At 38.0% G+C, this 23,662-nt stretch overlaps 1 protein-coding gene across 2 annotated transcripts in view; it reads right to left on the bottom strand.

The window, feature by feature from the left end:
* Nucleotides 1-1,706: 1,706 nt before the first annotated feature.
* LOC117996187 (uncharacterized) overlaps nucleotides 1,707-23,662 on the bottom strand; it is a 149,553-nt gene continuing 127,597 nt past the window's right edge. Inside the window, exons 4-14 of one of the 2 annotated variants that reach the window (XM_069509405.1) lie at nucleotides 14,498-14,795; nucleotides 12,037-12,629; nucleotides 9,022-9,374; nucleotides 8,383-8,616; nucleotides 7,528-7,716; nucleotides 6,799-7,005; nucleotides 5,939-6,152; nucleotides 5,407-5,637; nucleotides 3,888-4,075; nucleotides 3,219-3,441; nucleotides 1,707-2,789 (exon numbers count right to left, since the gene is read on the bottom strand). In XM_069509405.1, coding sequence (XP_069365506.1) covers nucleotides 2,682-2,789; nucleotides 3,219-3,441; nucleotides 3,888-4,075; nucleotides 5,407-5,637; nucleotides 5,939-6,152; nucleotides 6,799-7,005; nucleotides 7,528-7,716; nucleotides 8,383-8,616; nucleotides 9,022-9,374; nucleotides 12,037-12,629; nucleotides 14,498-14,795 — 2,838 coding nt within the window. In that variant the 3' untranslated portion in view covers nucleotides 1,707-2,681. The remainder of the gene's footprint in view (nucleotides 2,790-3,218; nucleotides 3,442-3,887; nucleotides 4,076-5,406; nucleotides 5,638-5,938; nucleotides 6,153-6,798; nucleotides 7,006-7,527; nucleotides 7,717-8,382; nucleotides 8,617-9,021; nucleotides 9,375-12,036; nucleotides 12,630-14,497; nucleotides 14,796-23,662) is intronic. The other variant, XM_034984212.2, reaches the window with a different exon arrangement.

The following is a 23,662-nucleotide window of genomic DNA, read 5'->3' as shown; positions in this document are numbered from 1 at the left end:
CTTGGTAGGTTTTACTTTTTGGATTCGTTTGTAATTGATACGTTCACCTACACTAAGGTTTACAGTGACTCATCCAATCATTTTTCAGACATAGGTACATTGAGAAGCTGGCAAACATAACTGTGTAAATAAAAATACTTTTTTCTTTAATCCTGACGTTTTTGGTACTGATTTGGCACAGTGAGCCAAAAACGTCATTTTGAAGCAAAATGGCCTAAAAACTATATTGAATGAAATGAAAGATTAATGGTTTCGATCGGTAAATAGTGAGTACAAAATTGCTGTTGTACTCATTTTCAAGCAAAATGACCTGAAGCTGTGTTATAGAATTAATTCTAAAGTACGTGATTTCGATTAAAACAATTATTTTATTCAGTTTTTTGATCCACCTGTAAAATTAAATTTCTGGCAACGACATACACCGTATTGTTAGCCATCTTCCTAGTAAAATTATTTTACACGAATAGATAAAAACGACGGAATTGAAACCCCATCAACCGATCAACAGCAATTGGTCCAAAATGTACAATGTAATTGAAATCCAACATATTATTAATCTAATCCCTTGGAGCAATACTTTTAAAATTTTCATTAAGTAGGTACTATATAAGTCCCGCAAATTGCTAATGCGTATGACCGCCATTTTAGTGACGTCAGCCCTAGACTGAAGTTTCGAGCTGATGGTATATTTTTATTCCAGCTGACGTCAAAATGACGTCATTTCGATGTTAATGACACATGGTTCCAGCGCAATAGCAATTTACGGGACTTATAGGTACTGCTGGAGTTAGGTTACTTCAGCAAGATGCTTTTAGTTCACAGTGAAATAATAAAGGTAAAATTTTTATTATTTAATAATTACTTGAAGATGAAAACAAATAAACTATTAATAAACTTAAATCTAAAAAAAAAAAGAGTCCGGCTACTGGCTACATGCTCTTCCCTCTGCCAACCTGGGCACTCTGTTAGACCATACGACACTTTCTGTTTTGATTGGTCTTAGGCTTGGCGCCACAATAAACCAGCCTCACCGTTGCCACTGCGGTGACTGCGTTGACGCCTTCGGCCACCATGGGCTCTCCTGTTCGAGAAGCGCTGGTCGCTTCTCCCGCCATAGTACCCTTAACGACATCATCCGGAGGTCCCTTGCCACCGCCCATGTGCCAGCTGTACTAGAACCTATTGGTTTGGCACGTGGCGATGGCAAGAGACCTGATGGTATGACGCTCGTACCGTGGAAGATGGGCAGGTCGCTTGTTTGGGATGCGACTTGTGTAGACACTTTAGCTGCATCCCACATTCAGGCGACCTCCTCTATGGCGGGTGCAGCGGCCATCAGCGCCGAACAGGCCAAAAGGCGCAAATATGAAAACCTCGATGGGAGCTTCGTATTCGTGCCTTTTGGTGTGGAGACCTTGGGGCCGTGGGGCCCGGGGGCTCGAGCTCTTTTTGAAGAAATTGCGAAAAGAGTTATCGAGTCAACCGGGGACCCGAGAGCTGGCAGCTACCTTGGCCAAAGAATTAGTTTGGCCATCCAAAGGGGTAATGCTGCCAGCATCTTGGGTACAATGCCTCGCTGCGGTGGTCTCGATGAGGTTTTAGATTTAATTTAATTTATTTTAGTTTTAATTTAATATTGTTTTCTTTTTTTTTAGATTTAAGTTTATTAATAGTTTATTTGTTTTCATCTTCAAGTAATAATAAAGTAGAATAAAAATTAAAAAAAGAGAGAATGGGCAGTAAGTAAATAAATACATGTACATACTTACATACCAAAAGTACAAATAAAATATTATGTTGAGTGCTAGATCAAAGACCAAGTGAATAGCTGGATAGAATTGGGAGAGGATGATTAAGATGAACATTCACAGGCTCTGTAAAAGGTACTACTTAATTAGTCCAAAAAGACAAAAACAATGAAAGTATAACATTGAAAAGTTATTATATTCGCAATGGAGATACCTATCATAGCTCTTAGCTGCTCTAATTTAATAATCAATAAAAAGATCAGGCATCAATCCTTGCCCGATTAGATAGATCTTTAGTAAAAAAAATCTTGCTGTAATAACCCAAGCCAGCCAGCAATTTTCCTATCAATTCTTCTAACCACATACAACGCAATTGTGTATTTTCCTACTTTGAATTTGATAAATATTATTACTTTATTATAAACTAGGATAAAAATAATGACGTAGGTACGCTGAAAAAAATATTAAAATCCAACAAAGATTTACAAAGTTACAGGCATTTTAATTTTGGAGTGGGAGGGTCTTCTATCCCTTTCTCGCAAAACGAAAATTTGTATGAAACCGCACGAAGCTACTATGGCATTAGTAAGGTGTGACATCAAAATGCTATATCGCTATCTCTGTCTAATCAGAAATATTTAAATGCTTATAACTTTTTTGTTATTTGATCGATTTAATTAGTTATTTCAGTTTACGTCATTATTTTTATCCTAGTTTATGATCAAGTGATAAAGAAATTGGAGTCAAATACCCAATTTCAAACGACACGAACGGTTCATTCGTTAACCATGGACCATTTAGTCCGCCTATCTACCGTGCTATCGATCAAACACGCTGGCATTTAGCAATTATTCGTAATAGTAGACCCTGTGCGAGAAGTCAAACGGTGGTGACCCTGTCAACTTCAACGTATCGCACAGAGTCTTCGCTTGGTCAGCAAATTACTTCTTTCTCGTCGAAAATGGCCGTGTCTGATGACAAACTCTTGAGCCGCTGCTGGAGAGCTGAGCGGCGTCTGCGGCATGAACGCGCTACTGCTATCTGTAATACAAGAAAAATTTACGACTTGATCATTGTGTATCATAAAGGTACCCTCGTAGCTTTGTTTTTTATTTTTATAGTGTTTTACTTTTACCTACACTTCGAGGAAATTTCTAAATAATTTTAAATACATACTAAACAAAAATAGCGAACCGGCAGGTATCGAACCCGCGTCTCCTGGGATCGCGCCCGACGCTCTGACCATTAAGCTACGTTAGTCGTTATTTTGAAAGGTTATCTTGATGGGAAGCTTTAACTAGCTCACACCCGTACCTACTGCGACTAATAGGTAATCGTCCGTTACAAAGCTATGCAAAGATTATAGCATTTCATACATTAATGGCATTTCATTCACGTCTCAGAAGTTCCGCCTAGCGCCAAAATTCAGCGTAATACTCTATTCAAACGTCCGGTTTACTTTGTACTCACCACAGCAAAAGCAGCGAGAATAGTGAGTGCAAGCACCGCCACAGCGTAGTGCGCAGGCACCCTCAACAGCGCTGAGCACTGCGACAAACGCTCGTCCTCGCCCTGAGGACACTGCGCGATACCGTCACACCACAGCGCGGGCTCGATACACGCATCCAGGGACTCGCAGCGATAAGGGCACTCGCCCGATAGTGCGAATACACCCCCTCGGTCGCTTGCGTGTCTGTAACATAAAGTATTGTACGTATTAATGAAACAAAAATACCTGAGATACTTGGCGATAGTCCCAAAAAAGGCGAAAGCCCGTTGCCCGGTTCAGAAAATATTGGAAATATTCATGAGCTCTAGTGAAATTACGGGCTGATTGGGAGCGCAATACGTACTGTATAGTGATACAATTTTATATTTAATTTATTATCTACTAGATAATGCCCGCGACTTCGTCCGCGTGAGCTTCGGTTTTGAAAAATCCCGTGGGAACTCTTGACTTTCCGGGATAAAAAGTACCTAGCCTATGTCCTATCCCGGGATGCAAACTATTTCTGTTCGTACCAAATTTCATCAAAATCGGTTCTAAAATACCCCAAAGGCTGCACAGCATTGTCCTGTAAATTTTTATTAGAATACCTACACAAGGTTACCCGTTTAATTTACATTAAAAAGATCTACCTTCTGGAAAGTTCAAGCCACGTGATATAATACGATCCATGTTCAAATGCTAGTAACTCCACGGAGAGCGATCTTGGCCAGTCAAGGTCGAAGCGGTCTGCAGAAGGCGGTGGCGCCAGCACATGTCGAGCAAGTAAATCTACTTCTTTGGACCAACCTTCTGAAAATACTTCTACGACATCGTCTTCCTGTAAATTGAATTTCGAAACTGATTGAATAGTAATACATGAGTCAACTCTATTTACCATGGTCTGAGAGCTCTTAAAAAACTAAGTAGGTGTTGGTAAAAGGTGGGTAGGTATGGTGTTTCTTCTGCGGCATCTAATTATGGCTAACAAGAATTTCCGACTGGTCTTTGATGGGCTTACAATTTATGAATTTTGAGAACTGACATTATTTAAGGTTGTTTTAATTATCACCTACACGGTACCTACCACCCACACACACATTTTGTTCTTGTCAGAATATAAATTTTGGGTTTACCAAGCAACTCTTTATTTTTTATGGCCATCCGGCAGTAATTAATTATACTTCTTCAGATTGAAAAAGCTTGTAGGTAATTTCAATTTCATTAAGAATAAGAATTTTCGGTGACCGATCAATTGACAAAAAACAAATGACAAAGTTTCATTCCCCAAACAAATTCTGGCAAAATTATGAATCATTTTATGATCGTAATAAAACTTATGTTTCTACAAATAATTCACTTGATAAAACAAATTACCAGACAAATTATTGTTATTTCATAAAATATCATTTGACAAACAATTAATTTCTTAATCGTTTTAATTAGTAAAACAACATATCGCACTTTTTTAGGGTTCCGTACCTCAAAAAGAAAAACGGAACCCTTATAGGATCACTTTGATGTCTGTCTGTCTGCCTGTAAATTTTTAAATGATATTTTAACATTCAGCAAATTTGCAAAGTAAAACATTTGTGAATAGAATATTTGTCAAATGATCTTTTGTAAAATGAAATGGTATACGACGTTTGTGATTTGATTAGTTTTTCAAAAGTTTTTGGTGAACTGATTATTTGTTATAGGTTTTTTGTCAATCATAGTGAACCAGAATTTTCATAGCTCCAAAAAGTTAGAGGTGCGTGCCCCGGATCGAACCCCCGACCTCCCGAATAGGATGCGGACGTGGTAACCACTAGGCTATTACGGCTTAATACTTTTCGGAGTTATGTGCGTTTTAAAAATTAAATATCACTCGCTTTAACGCTGAAGGAAAACATCGTGGGGAAACCTGCATGCTTGAGAGTTCTCCATGATGTTCTCAAAGTTGTGTGAAGTCTGCCAATCCGCATTAGGCCAGCGTGGCAGATTATGGCCTAAACCCTTCTCACTCTGAGAGGAGACCCGTGCTCTGTAGTGAGCCAGCGGTTGGTTGATCATGATGATGATGATGATGATGATGATGATGATGATAATGGTGATGATGATGGCCAGTCAGCCCCTTAATTACCTTGAGTGAGTAATGAAAACTTACAATCAGAAATACCATCATAATACCTGTTCTTCTGGAGGTCTAGGACATATAAATAACGGCGTTAGTCCTCCAGCGTAAATGGCAATACGGTTTGGAGTTCTGCACAAGTGCCCTAAATCGGGTGCCGCTGTAATGTTGTTCTGGAGAGTGAAGTTATCTAGTTCTGGTTCCCTCAGTAAGCTACCCTGGATTTGCATGTAGAGATATCGACCTGGAGCGGGATCTATTAGCCATGGTCGATGGTCACAGCGCTCCTGAAATAAGATTTTTTTATTGAAATTTTTATATTGAGAGAATTTCTATGTCGGTCGATATGCAGGTAAGTAAATTTTTGTTTATGGTTTATACCCCCCCACACGAAAAATAGTAAGCAAATAAGCAGGTGGGTCACCTGATGTTAAGTGATTACCGCCGCCCATGAATATTTCGAGCACCAGAGAAACCACCAATGCATTGCCGGCCTTTCAACTTTCAAGAATTTGTTGATTTGCCCCTTGAAGAACACTGTATATTAGCCAGTACTAATTACTAAATACTACTTATAAAAGTACTTACAGATTCTGACAAAGGAGTATAGGCCGACAGTTTTAATTCACCGCTAGCGCCGTACACTCTGTGAGTGCTTTCACATACACTTTCGAGACGTATAAATTCAACTGACGCTTCAAATCCAAAAGAACGAAAATCGTCTACAGCTGACATGTTCACTACATCGAACTTGAGTTCTGCTACCATCGAGGTAGATGTGAATTCATAATCGCTGACATCACTGAAAATAAATAAATAAATTGTTTGAAGGGTTTCCAAAAAAATTCAAAACCTGATGTGTTTGAATTTTGAAGAAGTGTTAAAGATACAAACAGAACAATAAGGTTGACAACAGACAAGCGATTTTGCGTTCCGGTACGGTTTCGTGTAGAAACCAATATGGGCTATGGGGGTTTATAAAACAGCCATACCCCTTCCCAGTTAGCGCGCTACCACCTTAGACTACATAATCACTGGCCGATTGCCCGCAATTTCGTCCGCGTAAATTTAGTTCTGTAAAAATCCTCCTTTGAGGACTCAGAAGTCCTCTTCTATCACTTTCCAGATTTTTAACTATATTCATGCAAAAATTCACATCAAGGAGTTGCCCCGTTGAGACGAGATGAGGAGAAACCAGTAAACATACACATTTGTATTAAGGGTCGATTGCGATGTTTCAATAAATTTTCGTCTTTAATTAAATTCTTGTACATAGACCAATAATTTTCTAGGTACAGATAAAAAATGTTTCGCCATTAATTGAGTCTTTCAGCATTCGTAAGGTTTGCTTATCAAACTTTAATGTGTGGCGGTTTCATAATTCACCAAGTCAACAACGACGAACGACACACTTCGCTCATTGAGAAGATTTTGTACGTATAACTGACCTGCATAGACAGTCCCTAGGTACGCCCGGCCCGCTATCTCTCCAGGGTCTCTCGAATATTCTCACGGCAGCGGTGGGATTGCCTCCACAGCGAAACCAGGGCGAATGTGCCGAATGGACGGATCTGCAGAGCCGACCTCCATTACGTACTCCCCAGACGCGCAGCCGTATCACTTCCCCTGGGTTGGCTTCAAAACGATATGTACAACTGGAATGTTAACGAACTTGATTACATTGAGAAATATGATTATTGATAGCTTTGCTTAATTACTGTAATTATTTAGCGTGGAAATCTTTAGTGAAAATCTGGTGAAAATGGAAGACTAGAACATAAGTAAAAGTAACAAGTTACAAAAAAAAAACTTAAAGGTGCGTGACGGGTCACGCGCAGTGTAGAGTTCAAACAGGCAGAGTTGCGGACAGAGAGTTGTTTTACACAACTAACAACTTTATCTACTTAAGCAATTTCAGTACATTTTCTAAGTTTTGTTTTATTGTGAGAAGGGCTTGTGCTTGACGACAATCATGCCTGAGAAACAGAACAATGATGAGGTCTAGGTTGAAGCGTGCTTGCCTAGAAGTTGCTATTCACTTTTGCCTTGAAGTTGGTCGACTAATTTGTCGAGAACCATGACATTTTACTCCAACAAATTAGCAATTAGGTCAATGATCTTTTATTCACAAAGAATGTCTTACTAATCATACTGTTAATTTGCATACATTGCCTTACCTAATATTTCTTGTACCCCCTCTGCCATACAGAAAGACGTCTCTTGGTGAAGAAAATGTGATCGGTGGATCTGGTGGAGCTTCAGGAAATGATCTGGAGACAAATCGTCTCGAACACGCTCCTCGACCCCATGGCTCCCCATCTTGGTGCAGATCGACAAACTCGTACAGCGCTTTGAAGAAAACTGGCCTGGAAAAATATTAAGATATTTTTACTAGTGTGTCATCAGGCTATATTTTGGTAATTACTACCCATATTATAAATGCGAAAGCGTGTTTGTTTGTTTGTATCAATCACGCTGCAATGGAACAATAGATCAACGTGACTTTTTGCATAGATGTAGTTAAAGACCTAGAAAGTGACTTTATCCCGGAAAATCAAATCATTCCCACGGGATTTAAACAACCTAAATCCACGCGAACGAAAAATGTCAGCTTGCAGGTACCTAGGCATAATATAAGATTTTATGACTTTTTAAGACGTGACGCTTGTTCAGCTACGGCTCAGTTGGAAGAATAGCGATATAAGTCCCGCAAATTGCTATTGCGCTGGAACCATGTATCATTAACATCGAAATGACGTCATTTTGACGTCAGCTGAAATAAAAATATTTCATCAGCTTGAAACTTCAGCCTAGTGCTGTCGTCACTAAAAAAAATATCACTAAAATGGCGGTCACGCTCATTAGCAATTTGCGGGACTTATAGTAAAATCCACTGTGGTCTTAAACCTCGTCAGTTCCGGATGATTTTTATTTAATGTATAGCACCTTATTACGATTCGGTGGTTACAAAGTTGCACCTAGAAAATGCCAAGAAACTCGTCATATAAGTACAGTAGAAAAATATGGCTTACTTTAGAGCAGTGCCTTGAGTCAACTTCAGTTCCAAAGTCAACGAGTCTCCTTTAGATAGAAAGCTTTCTGTTCGGCCGCATGCCCTAGATTTCCTCAGTAGCGCATGTTCACAGGTCCTCGGTGCACGTTCCCGGCAAAACCTTGCTATGAGGGTCGCGTTGGTAGGTGGACGACCAACTATCACTGACTGGGGGGAGGTAGCTCTTGACATTTGTACTGATCTCTCTTTGTCACTGGAAATACATAAAACGAGAGTTACTTTATTTGCATCGACCACTTTCGATGACACTTGAAAGGAAAGATCTAATTGGAAAGTGTTTTCAAAGAGAAAGCGGATAATCAGTACAAACGATGAACATAAAAACATCAGCCAGGCTATTTCAGTCAATCAGTCGTTGAGTCGTTCAGTTAGTATAGACTTGAACACCATTGCTTTATATACGCTGACGCAAGATGGTCCACATATTTATCTCCACGTCACCAAACATGGATTAATGATAAATTATATACAAAAACTTTTTACTTACTGACTGCCACATTTTAATTCAAAGGTGGCGTTCGATGATATTTGAATTTTTTCATCGGCAGGTATTATCTAATTCTAAATTCTATAGTCTGCAGACATTGAGAAAACTTACCAGAAAATATCACTGCATCCAGGCGATATCCTCATCGGGCCATCCCATATATTTAAATGACTCCCACAATACTCATCCTCTGGTAAACTAGGATTGATAGCGTTTGTCACGTAGAATTTCAGCACCGAGAACCAAACCCTGAATCGTGGAGCAGAGAACTGTCTCCGGTAGATGATATTCCTTCCCGAAGGTCCAGATGTGTCGATGCCTTGCATGTGATACAGGCACGTTGTGTTTGGGGGTAAAGAATGCTGAGGGTGTTCCAGTATTCCTCTACCTGTTCCCCTGATCCAGAACTCGCACGCTCTTTTGTTTTTTGCGTAGGTTGGCGACTGTTGGTCTACGAAGCGTACCTGGAAATGGAACAGCGCCACTGGAATGATGAAAGTGAAGAAGAATACCACGTCTTTGCCCTACTAATATTATAAATGCGAAAGTGTGTCTGTCTGTCTGTCTGTCCGTCTGTCTGTCTGTCTGTCTGTCTGCTAGCATTTCACGGCCCATACATTTAACCGATTTTGACGAAATTTGGTATAGAGATAGCTCGCATCCCGGGGAAGGACATAGGCTACTTTTTATTCCAGAAAATCGAAGAGTTCCCACGGATTTTTTTTGAAACCGAAACTTACGTGTACGAAGTCGTGGGCATCACTTAGTCTTCTATAATTCCCACTGTGGATTATTTCCAGTGTAAGTTAAGTCCAAGTGTATTTATTATACAGAAGACAAACAACACAAAAAACAGACGACAGTGAGAGAATTACGAATGCTTGCCATTCAAAAGTTTCAAGATTCATTCCCGAGATTTTTTGAGCTAAGATTCTTTTCATGCTTTCTTTAAATTTCCAATACAATTAGGTTCGGTGGCTGAGCATGAGTTGCACCAACATATTTTATATATAATAAAGTATGTAAGCTTAAAGTTTCAGTTTGTTAGTTCAGTTAAAACTTTTATGCATTTTTATATTTAAATAATAGAGTTTATTGTGTATATAAAGCTTTAAGCTTTATATACACAATAATTAGTGTTTGGCAAGGATCCAGCGAAAGTTCACGTCCTCATAATAATTTATTCTATCGGTCGCTAATAACGAAGTGCTTTTAATAACTAAACTTTATAATGTGTTATGAAGTTTTCGCCGAGTAGGGTTGAAACTTGAACCACATAGGTTGTTGGTTGAAATGTATATTATTATCGATATCGTACGTAGTAAGTAAAGAGTAAGCTCATATATTTTTTATTCGGCACACATAAGCAAGAGTGCCAACTCAATTACTGTGTTACGTAACTACAACTGATGACTTTAGTATACATTGAGTAGAAATAAAAGCCTTCGACAGAGAACTCAATTGTAATTGGCTTAATATCATTAGGTCGCGTGGCACGTACCCGGCTCGATCTACTTGTAGCACTAATGGTAATAAATTGCCTCTACCCGTATTGCTGATTTCTTCACAATCAGATAGAAAATTGCTTAGCTTGATCCAGAAATCAGGTCACGAATGTATTTTAGATATAATCTTACTGTTTTCTGATTCTATGACGGAAACATATAATATCTGTCAACTACATAAAATAGACGATCTCCTTGGCGCAGCGGTAAGCGTTGTGGTCTTATTAGTGGGAGGTCCCGGGTTCGATTCCTGGCAGGGGTTTGGACTTTTATAATTTCTAAATTTCTGGCCTGGTCTGGTGGCAGGCTTAGGCCGTGGCTACCACCCTACCGGCAAAGCCGTACCTACCGCTTTTTTTATTTGTACCAAAAACATTTGCAGTAAAGAGAAAAAGAGAGTTTAGGTGGACAGGGAAGCACTTATCTCTATGAGAGATAAGTGCTTCCCAGTGACAATTTTGCTCGGGTCCCAAGGTGCTAGAATGGTGACCTCGCACCGGGAAGCGAGACTCCCCACTAGGTGGACATACGATATCCAACGAGTCGCAGAGAACCGCTGGATTCCAAGCGATCGATGGCGCAAGAGCGTGTCGTGTGAAAGTTCCTACAAGTTGAGACCTACTAGGTATGTCCAGCAGTGGACGTATATTAGTTGACGATGATAGAGATGATGAACAATACTATTCTCGCCGAAAACAAAAAGGGGCAATCAAATCAAATGCTTCCAATAATTTACGGTCTCTGTAATATATTGGAAGAGACCACCAAAAGGCTCGCAAGCAATCTATTATCATTATTGCTAGACCGTACTAGCTAAAGACGCGACAGATCGAGATGTCAATCGGGGTATGAGGTGGTGGGACGCCCCGCACTCCTGCAGTACGTCACCCGCGCTATACCGCACCGGGTTAGCGCAGGGGCTGTGCGGGTGTGCAGAGAGTCTCCACCCCCATTTTGCCATCTTGACCTGTCGCGTACTATACGTGGAGGTGAAGACGATTTAATGTCGTTAAGCCAACGCCGATTGAAGTCTCTCCCACAGGCTTTATAGTGGTAAGTTATATAAGCTCAAGGTGATTTTAGCTTTGGTAAAGAAGGACTTTATTGTGAAGAGAGTCGTAATATTTAAAAATCTTTTTATTTTAGGAGTTATGGAAATTGTTAATTCTCAATTCTCTGAGGAAAATCTTCGTACTTTTACAAACTTTATTGTTTATGTTCTCATTCCGTCGAAATTGGTAATTGATTTTTTGACTAGGTAGGTACTTTTAGAGCCTGATGGAGGTGAATAGTGGACTAATGTCCACGTGGACATAATGTCGTGTTTGGACCCACACATTGTTTTGTTTTCATGAGAAAGATTCCATTTTTTTAGTACATTAAAAAAGCTTTGACGTTAGTTTTTTTTATTCTTATTAAAATGCTGATAAATGCCATTCGATACGATCAGCTGCACGATTGCGGTAGAATGACAGCTACAATTCATTGTTGCCACAATAATACCATAAATTTAGCCAATCACAACAATTGCGATTGTAATAATGATTGATGCAGGTTTTACTAAATCGACCAGCAGGTTCATACATCCAAGTCTTTTAAAATAAATTATTTGAAAGCTTACCTCAACTTCCAACTGAAATCCATGCAACGATTGTGTCGTAGCTGGTTGCAGAAATGTGCCAAATGGTGACGTAGTGAATTCCACCAGCAACTCTGGTCCACTAGATATCGCCTCTGGTACTGAAACACCTCCGCCACAAAACCTTAGAATCACTGGGTCTCTTGTCGTATAACCGTCATAAACTGTGACGTAGTCCTGAACTTCGTCACAATGTTGCCAAAATTTAAGTTCCCTCCCATTATTTTCTCTATCGTTTTGTGAGGGAGCGTATAAAGCTTTCTGACTCCTTATGGAAATCAACTGACCGTTCGGTTGCTTGACCACAATCAACGCGTGTTTCCCCTGAGGGACTTCGTGCTGTCGAACCGCATAGTAACAAGTTAGGTTTCTAGGATAGACTCCAGGGAAGTTCGGAGACTGTAATCTACAGTTTTTACGATCGCAGTCACTGAAGATCCGTGAGCAATACGTCCCTGAGATCAAATCCCCAAGGTAATACTCGAGGGTTTTTGTCATCCTTCCAGTGTTCGTATCTTCTCCGCGTGATATGTTTACGGGATATAACATCGGCCTGAGTTTGAAAAAGGGGCGCTCTGAAAAGAAAATCGTTATAAGAAATATTGATGTTCGAGGTTACAGTCAAAGTAATGTACTTTGAGATATCGAAATTTAACGATAATCTCCGCGAACGTATTTTATGCGGGTTTACTTTATGACAGAAATTCTGTGAAATTCGAATGCCTTTTGCGACAAATTAATGTCTTCATTTTGAAAGAGTATAGGTACTGTGCCAGTAGTGCACATCTAAAAGCATTATTTGTCCTATTTTCGAGAATGAGAGCGGGTATTTATTACATTTATTTCTTTTTAATGTACTAAAAAAGTACAGACTACATAGTAATAAATGAAGTGAACATTAGAATAGAGATAGAGATTTCTAATAGAGATTTCTTCCAACTGAGACTGTAAGTAGGTAAGGGCCCAGACATGTGTCCGCTATAGCTTAACTTAACTGAAAACCGCTGCCGTGCCTATAGCGTACCATAGCGTTATTGTCGTAGCTAGCAACGGTTTTCAGTTATCATCTATGACGAACCACCTGACAACGCAACACTGCCAACTGGCAACCGACAATGCATTGTTTGGTTTTTGGGTAACTAGAAACGCAATAATTATGCCTTCTCTTTCTTTCTTTCACTGAAAGCTGAGAAGGAGCGGTTATTGGCTACCGGCTTAGTAACTAAGAACTTGGTAAACCAAAGCCGACCTTATCTCTATTACGCTAAGGCTTAACTGTACAAGTACTTGTCCATTACACTTTGATCTATCATTCTAAATACAGTTAGCCTTAGAGTAATAGAGATAAGGTCCTCTTTGGTTTATCAATCTTTATGAAATGTGTTTGGTTAACTGGACTGTGGCAAACTATTCGTGCAGGCGTCCACTATAGTTTGACCTATGTTAATGATCAAATTAAACTTTACTGCTATGCACTTAAGGTTGTGATTACTTCACGATATTCATGAAAGTAAAATTGGTTTTATTTTAGTGAATATGCGCGCGCTAGCTATACAGACGGTATTGATACGGCAGCTAGCTTAGTTACTACTACGGAAACCGCTGCGCATTGCGCATATTAAATTAGTTGAAACACAACTCTGATACCGATATTCGGCAACGGTTAACAATATCGGTATTGAAACTAAGTAACTGTTGATTAACCGTTGCCGTAAATAGCCAATAACGCCCATCTTTAGACTAAGGGGTAATTACAAGGGGGTCTTGCGGCATATATAATAAACTAGCTGATGCTCGCGACATCATCCGCGTGGATTTACGTTTTTCGAAATCCCGCGGGAACTCTTTGATTTTCCGGGATAAAAAGCAGTCTATGTGTTAATCCAGGGTATAATCTATCTCCATTCCTAATTTCAGCCAAATCTGTCCAGTAATTTTTGCGTGATTGAGTAACAAACATCCAAACATCCACACTTTCACATCTTCTTATAATATAAAAATGAATCACTAAATGTGTTGGTCATTGCAAATCTCGAGAGTAGCTGCACCGATTTCGCTAATTCTTTTTTTATAATATTCCTTGAAGTACGAGGATGGTTCTTACAGAGAGAAAAAAAATTAAAAATTTGAATCGACTGTTAGGCGGAAAGAAGTTCGCCAGGGCAGCTAGTATATAATATTACTAGATGATGCCCGCGACTTCGTCCGCGTGGATTTAGGTTTTTAAAAATCCCAAGGGAACTCTTTAATTTTCCGGGATAAAAAGTAGCCTATGTCCTTCCCCGGGATGCAAGCTATATCTGTACCAAATTTCGTCAAAATCGGTTGAACGGATGGGCTGTGAAAGGCTAGCAGACAGACAGACAGACACACTTTCGCATTTATAATATTAGTATGGAAGTATGGATTAGGATTAGGATTATAAGAAATACATTCGAATTACCTTTACCTGAAGGTGGAGTGCCTCCATAGCGAACTGTAGCAAATTCCCTTCTCAAAACTTTATATGCCATTCGGAAGTCGAAGTTATAATTATTCTGTTCTTTCGACAGGTGTAATAAGCGTATAATGAGGGTGATGGATTTGGTTTCGCTGTAGTATATTGAAGGGCCCCACGAGGTCCCGCACCATGAACCTCCGACTTGAGGACGACTTGCTTCCTGTATCTGCATGTAGCCATCTGGACATCCGTCATCAGTGAAGGAGGTGAAGCGGCCGAGGGTGAAACTATCGAACAAAATCTGTGGACAAGAAAAAAAATCGTAAGGTTAAGTAGGTAAGTAGAATTTTGCGTAGAAGTGTTTCGAATGAGCCTATCTTTAGCCTAATCCGATATACTTAGTAATCTAATTTTTATAATATCGTATTCGCTCTCAATATGAATGTTCTCAAAGGTGTGTGAAGTCTACCAATCCGCACATGGCCAGCGTGGTAGACTATGGCCAAAACCCTTTTCACTCTGAGAGGAGACCCGTGCTCTGTAGTGAGCCGGCTACGGGTTGATCATGATGATAAGTACTGTTAAAATAGGTATTTAACCAGCGGGGCGATTGTCTAAAACCTGCATCAATCATTATTACAATCTCAATTTTTCTGATTGGCTGAATTTGTGCGATTCTTGATGCAACAATGAGCAACAATGCATTGTGGCCAATAGTGAGTGACCAATCAGAGATGATTGCGATCGTAACATTGTAGCTGTCAAACAACCGCGGTAGGGCCACGGATATTAGACCACCAAAAATACGGCATCTTTGTCGTAAAAAGGTTTGATATACTTATTTCCTAAAGATGTAGACATAAAGAAGTTAAATGTAACTGGTTTAATATTTGTATGATAATAAATTATACTTTGAATATTTAAAAACCGGTCAAGTGCGACTCGGACTTGCACACGAAGGGTTCCGTACCATCGTACAAGATATAAAACTATGTACCTTGTTATTGTTTGTTGTTAAAGCAGCAATAGACACACACACACACACATACACGCAGAAGATGTCAACTCTTTCCCATTACGGTTCATGAGATACAGCCCACTGATAAACAGATGGTCCGATGGCCGGATGGAAGACGGACAGAGAGACTTAGTAATAGGATCCCATTGGCACCCTTCGGGTACGGAACCCTAAAAAGATTACAAGAAACAAGATTAATAAGTTATTCCTGTATTGGTTTTCTTAAATCAAAAACCTGGTCAATAGCTATATCAATCACTTCTGACGCGTAATGACCTCGGTATTTGAATTCATTGAATCAGAAGCATTTGCTATTACGTTTTATGAGGTACCTACTCCATTTGCCTCCTTTTAATTACTTCAAAATTGAGGTTCCTGTGGAGGCACTCATTCTGAGGACCCATTGAAAAAATTTTATGGACGTTGAAGTATGATTTTGTCAAATATTTATAAATTTAGATGATTTCATTTTATTTAAATGAAATATGTACTTCAATATTAATGGTGCCTATATCAAAAATAGTTAAGGTTTTAAAAAGTCACATTATAAAAATACCTTCTGGGTAGGTACTAAATCTAATTACAAGACGCGACCGAAAGTAATGTACATTTAGAATGACATTTCGGTTTTGTAGAGCGTTGTCTTTGTCACTCATACCTATATGACGTTTTGTCGGTTTCAATGACAGGGATGTCGCTGTACATTACTTTCTGCCGCGTACACACTGTAGGTAAACTAAATAGTAATACTATTTCAAATTTATTATAAATAAATTATTTTATTTTTGACGTTGAAATTATTATCAAAAACTATTTCCATTCAAACAATGAAAGTCGAAAACAATAGGTAGGTATTTTGTGTAGAGCAAAATGTTAAACCCCCGCTTTAGTCGCTAGAGTGATTGATAGGTGATATTTTGTTTCACTTTGTGAATTTTATAGTATTATTTTCATGTCAGTCTGTAGGTACATATTTTTACTAAAATTTATTTTATTAACGAAACATTTAATACATTTTTTGCGGCGTGAAACGAAACACGTAACACAGGCGTTGGCTTCGCAGATTGGTCCACGTATTTTTCGCGATCTGTCGTTGCTTTTTTAAAAATGTCAAGAAATAACTTATATACCTATACGATTTCGAACCACTGCTACCTGTTATCATTGTTTTGTATTGTAAAAACGGAATCAAAAGTCTTTTTGGATCAGCAAAATCTCTCATTTCAAAACTTCTACGCGCAAACAACATTGAACTGCTATTAATTTCGCTATGTTCGTTATTTAAGGAGTCAGTTAACTTTTGGAGAACGATATTTTTTGATTTTGTAATTTGAGCAGGTTCTAGTTGATTTGAGGAAGCCTAGGCTTGCCTAAATTGACACGAACCTCACTAAATGCTCGGTTTAGTCATTGAGCGTGTGATAAACCTACGGTATACAAACCGTTCAGCTAAATTTTTCTCGTAGTGAGGAAAGCCATCTACACATAATTAATTACCACAGGTTAAAGCACTGCTTCGATACAATTCAACAAGCAAGCATGCATGCAGGTCTAGTATCACGGCATAGTTTAGGTACCTTGACACGATCTCATTCTAAAGAATTTGTTCAGGATGCAATTTAGAATTTTTATCATTACTGCGAAACAAACTGCATTCTTGAGACCTGAAACTTCTGAGTCGCATAATGAAAAAATACCGGAACAACATTAGTATTCTGTTCCTCGTACCAGTACTCGCTTTATGGCCGGTGTCACGTCGGAAAAGTAAACAGTAGAAAAAACTAATTCAATAACGTACCTACCTATGTAAATAGAATAAAATGCCGTGGACCGTGTCGATACAAAAACACCCTTTCGTGAAAGCGCTTTTATTTATCAGATAGGTGCCTTTTTTGTTAAAGGTCTTTTTGTCAAACGAAAAACTACTGGGTATTTGTATAATATAACTGGCTTTTGCCTAGGGTTGCTTGTTTAGGTGCTTTATCATTTTATATAGCCTTCTAAATGTTCCCAAATCTAACTCAAATTATGCTCGAAATTCTATAATTCCACGCTTGGTACGTACTTATAACAATCAGTTCGCTGACTTATTTTACCTATCAAACAATAAATTTAAAAAGGAATTAAGAAACCATCATCGCAAAAAAAAAAGTGTAGCTTACATCTAAATATGCATGCAATCATACACTCCCACTTACACACACACACACACACACACACACACACACACACACACAAGCATACACACACTCTGTTGTAATTTTATTATTGTATATACCTACATTTATTCTAAATCTATTCTGTTAAAATAGTTTTAATTATAATTTTAAATAATCTCTTTTGGCCTTCTGTTAAAACTAGATTTAAATTTAAATAATAATTATGTATTTGCGCTGTTGATTACTTTCAAATAAACAAAATAAATAAGATATCATACAAATTTGTAAGGATGGTATTATCAATGTGGTAATTGCCTTTAAAAAAGTAAGTAAAAAAAGTACCAATAGAATAATAATTATTGTTTCAGTTTGGATACGCATCAAAAATAAGCAATTCGGTTCGTTTAAAATAACCAAATAATCTATAAGTCTAGGACCAATCCAAGATATAAAGTATAATAAGCAAATGAGTCTACTTGTTCATCTGCTTATTATACTTCACAAGGAAACTTTATATTTGCTAAAATTTTCCTTATTAATTATTGCTATAAACAAGGAAAATTTAAGCAAAATGTTTGCAAGTTTAGTTTGAAATCTAAAATCAAAATCTAGGATATTCCAGACTGCAGCGGCTACATTATCCGGCGATCAGTTATTCATAGTCACACAGTCCACGCTTTCATAGCATATTTTAGCCTTCAAGCTTGAAGCTTATTATTGCAAACATTAGGCCTAGGTGGGTGGCAGAATTATTATATTCTAGAAACAGGAAAGCTCAGGGTTTCTAGCCGAATTTTCGTCATAATATTGAATTTCTTATCTCAGTAAGTATTGTCGGATTGCTTTAATCCTATCCCTTGACTTGCTTTCATTTTATACTAATACTAGCTTTTACCCGCTACTTTGTCCGCGTGGAATTATATTCTCGTAGCCTTGATCACCTTTTGCATAACCCTCTACCTGCCTTTCCCTTTAAAGTCTCTTGTAATTTTCCCTCCGCTTTTCCTTAGAATTTGGAAAATCTTAAAAGACGTAGTATAGGTGTTCCTTCATTTCCAACCGAAAGCCTAAATACCATTCATGGATATAACTTCAAAACTGACAAACTTTCATACAAATTTCAAACCGCTATTTTAATCCTTTAGGGGTTGAATTTTTAAAATCCTTTCTTATCAGATGCTAACGTCAAAACTGGTCTGTATCCAAACAGCTCGATCCGTTCAGTGCCGGGTTTGAACTGTGCGTTAATAAATCAGTCAGTCACCTTTTCCTTTTATTCGTTCTGGCTGCTCAAGCAAGCGTAGGTAAATGTCGCTGTTGTGACTCGTGACAATGTCTTTACATCGTTCCTATAACTCGTAAGAACAAACTAAGAAGACACAAAGTCTACTTTGTTTTTTACCCTCACATTTCTCCAGAACAAAAAGAAATCATCTAGTCATCTTCTCACATTTCGTAGCCCTTTGACTGCAAATGGAAATGCCACATCGTATTCATGCACATTTAAATTTTATCAAAGACTCCGAGAAACATCTCCGTTGAAATTGTATTTTCCAAGTGAATGGAGCGAATATGACGGAACACGTCTCACACAATTTTAGTCCCTTTAACGCGTTATTTATTCTGTTCAGTTATAATGTTTTCATGTGAATGAAATGTATGAGCATAATTCAATGTACCTAATTATCGAAATTGTGTAACAAAGGGAAGCTGATCATGTAGACAACTCATAACATACCTATATTTTGTATGTCAATGGACGAAACATATTGTATAATTATTAATTTTATGTTAACATCTTATGTACAATATTTCTTGCAAATAAATGATTTCATTTCATTCATTCACTCCTTTGTACGTATAGTACGCGACAGGGCGAGATGGCAATCGGGGTATGAGACGGCGGGACGCCCCGTACACCTGCACGTTACCCGCGCTCGCCCGCACCGGGTAGCGCGGGGGCTGTACGGTTGTGCGGGGCGTTCCCTCCCCGATTGCCATCTCGACCTGTCGTGTACTATACCTGCCTTCAAAATTACAGTAAATTTTTAATGTTAAGTACCAAATTAAACAGACAGATTAACGGTGTAGAACGTGAAATAATTACCCCAAAATGTTGCCAAAAATGGAAAAAATCGTAAAAAAGAACCAGAAAGGGATAAAAAGAGAAAAGGAAAGTTATGGCAGAATAGCAAAGAAAAAACGCAGAAGAATATTAGCATCCACTCATACCACTATCTTAATCTCAATAAACCAGTATAAGTAAGTTCAATGATGAAAATTAGGCCTAGATACCCAAGAATGAAGAATGACTTTATTAGTTTTTATTTGTTCAATAACTATAAATAAATTAAAAAAGATTTAAGTAATAAACCTTATTTTTGCACGAATAAATTGGCAAACAAAAAGAATATTCAACTCAAACGTAAAAAATATGTTATTATATTTAGAAGCTCTATTTCTTATCTTTACATAAAATAAAGTCATAGTATAAAATAAAGTCGCTTCCCGCGTCTGTATGTTTGTATGTATGTATGTATGTATGTATGTATGAACGCGTAGATCTTTTAAACTATGCAACGGATTTTAATGCGGTTTTCACCAATAGATAGAGTGATTCAAGAGGAAGGTTTATAGGTATAGTTTAAATCTCAAAAAATTAGAGATCCCTAGGAAAATTGAAATCTCACTGACATCACATTAGTTTTAGTATCTACACTGGACCCATGCGAAGCCGGGGCGGGTCGCTAGTATCCAATACAATAAACTAAAATGGCTCAGTCTACTAGATAGTTAAGACTTAAGATATTAAATGGCACTTTCATCTACATTTTGGCTTATAATTTAGTTTCAGTGAAATCAATACGAGTAGGTACCTACTAAAGTAAACGACGTACACGGTCGAGATGGCAACTGGGGAGGGAACGCCCCGCACAGCCGCACAACTCCCGCGCTATCCCAGTGCGGGCGAGCGCGGGTGACGTGCGAGTGTGGGAGGTTTTCCCCCGCCTCATACCCCGATTGCGATCTCGACCTGTCGCGTACTAGGTATACCTCTTTCGAAGCGACCGACGCGACGTTCAAGTTAAAGCTCCCAAATTGTCCCCGGGCAGCTTGTTATATTTCAATCAACGGGTAGGTACTATCGAATAACGCCTGCTTTATATCTCTCGTTATATCAAGTTTGAAATGATTTCTCTACTTTCACGTAGGTACCTGAATTTGTTATTTTTGTGTGTAATATTTTTGTTATGCAAAATTTTAATAAACCTTTACAATCAAGTCTAAAAACGCCCTTTAAAATAAAATCTACAGAAAAAGCATTTTCATTTCATTTTACAAATGATATATAAACAAAATTACCAAGTTTGCCAACAACGAAAAACGCTTTAACGAAGTATGCCACAAACAATGTCGAGGTGAGATAAGAGCAAAGATACCTCCTTTATAAAAGTAAATCTAGGACTCAGACGCTCTTTCATGGACTGACTAATGGAAACGGAAATTTACCCGGTGCATTGGGCACATTATAATAATTTACGGAATCACTGTCTGTCTGTTACATTGGGTTTTATTCATAAAATATTCGTAAGAAAATGGGTAACTAGCTAAAAAGCACCCGGTGTCCCTGGAAGCAGCTACTACACAAACAGAAAGTAGGCTGACTAATATTTTCACCACAATGCCCACCTTTAAGACAGAGCTATCGCAGTTGCGGCTTTTTGGGCTGCCCGTGTTTTGAGGTGACCGTCGACTCGAGAAGAAGAAGAAGAAGGTAACTAGCTTATCCCCACGACTTTATCTTCGTGGCCTATACAAATTTCAAACCAAAGTTGACAGATCAGTCAGCCAGTCAGTCGGTCAGTCAGCTTTTCCTTTCATGTATATAGATATTGATATACAGAATAAACTAGTCACGACCATTATCATTATTAATTTTCTTATATGATTAAATTGGATAATTAACTTAATAATTTCTGACAAGAAAAAGTAGTGGATTGACTCGAAAATTAAAAAAAAAACTAGCCTAATTTTATAATTCTATTATTTTCGTTGCTAAATCATAATTTTCAGTAAGCTTAAATTTAAATTACATACCTACTAGGCGCTTGATTAAATACGACCCGATAATTTTCGCTGCTAAGCCAATATTAATTTAGAAATATTTTTTTCAGGGTATCGCCTGTATTCATAATTTTTTTATGAAATTAGAACGAAAATTATAGTGATTACATACATTTAACAAGATTTGGTGTTCAATCAAATAAAAATGCTATAACATCCCGTAAAAAATGGAAACGGCTGACCAAAAGCAATTATAGTACTTAAGTAGAGTGCGGAGTTCCTAAATCACTCAAAGTAAGCCGAGATTGTCGGAGGTAAGCATTGGCTCGAAAAGCTCTTTACAAACTCAATGAATTTATGAATGCCTTTGTTATGACCATTAAAATTATTAATGGAATTTATTGTGTAACAAAGTTTTGAGAATTTTCTGATTTTGATTGACATACCTATACAAATCTCCAGTGAATTATAATAAGAAAAAGTTAAGATATTCTTGGCAGTTGGCATCATTCCACGGGGGCATGATTTGTATAATAATTAGGTAAGGCTAGCTTTTAGTTAAATTGTAACCTAAATTAAAAAAGCAATAGAAAAAAAACCGGAAAACAAGATATCCGTCTGGTTTCCAGGATGTAAGCAACCTCTATGTCAAGTTTTGAAAAGATCGGTTCAATAGTTGAGATTTGAGACGTCAAAAGGTAACATACAGATAGACAGATACTCATATTTTTATAATACATACTACCTAGATGATACTTGCAGCTTCGTCTGCGTGAATTTATACTTTGCAAAAGTGTAGCGGGGACGCTTTGAGTTTTCGGGGTAAAAGTAATACTTCCACACGGAGATGCAAGCTGTTGTGTAATATGCCTTTCGGCAAAATTAGTTTATTATTTTGTCTGGTGGGAGGCTTCGGCCGTGGCTATTTACCACCCTACCGGCAAAGCCATGCCGCCAAGTGATTTAGCGTTCCGATTTGATACCGTGTAGAAACCAAAAGGGCATGGGTTTAACAAAACTGACATACCCCTTCCAGGTTAGCCCGCATCCATCTTAGATTGCATATCATCACTTACCACCGGTTGAGACTGCAGTCAAGGGCTAAATTTCATCTGAATAGAAAAAATAAAAAAGCGGATGGACCGTGAAAAGATATCAATAGACGGACATACTTTTGCATTTATAATAATAGTTAGGAGTATGGATTATTATTATTAATTATTAACTACCTACAAATTTGTTTAAAATCAATAATAATAATCATTTATTTATTTTGCTCAGATATGGTAGGTACATGTATATTATTTACATTATAATTATGTATGTAAATTATTAATTATTTTAGAGTTCCATACGACTAATTGACTTTACGACTATGTAAAGTCAATTAGTCGTAGGAACTCTCGCAAACTCACACTCCGATAACTAAGAAACCTACATAACGTTAATTAATTACTAGAAACATATGAAATTGGTTAGGTATCTAGGTAATATAATTGAATTATAGTTTCAGCTAACAGACAGACTTGGCCTAAATTAAACATTTTGATTAAAACTAGATAAAATACTTACTGATGTGTGATGTAGGAGAAAATACGATTGTTTAGTAGGTACTAGCTTATGCTCGCGACTTCGTCCGCGTGGACTACACAAATTTCAAACCCCTATTTCACCCCCTTAGGGGTTGAATTTTCAAAAATCCTTCATTTTCAAGATTCCTTCATCATAATAGCTATCTGCATGCCAAATTTCAGCCCGTTCCGTCCAGTAGTTTAAGCTGTGCGTTGATAGATCAGTCAGTCAGTCAGTCAGTCAGTCACCTTTTCCTTTTATATATATAGATTACGAGTACTTGGATAGGTAATGTACTCACTCAAACCGTTGACATAAGTACTGAAAAAAGCTCTGATAGCCTAGTGGTTTAAC

The sequence above is a fragment of the Maniola hyperantus genome, chromosome 3 (assembly GCF_902806685.2).
Source record: "Maniola hyperantus chromosome 3, iAphHyp1.2, whole genome shotgun sequence".
NCBI lineage: Eukaryota > Metazoa > Arthropoda > Insecta > Lepidoptera > Nymphalidae > Maniola > Maniola hyperantus.
This window is presented reverse-complemented; position numbering and strand designations above follow the sequence as displayed.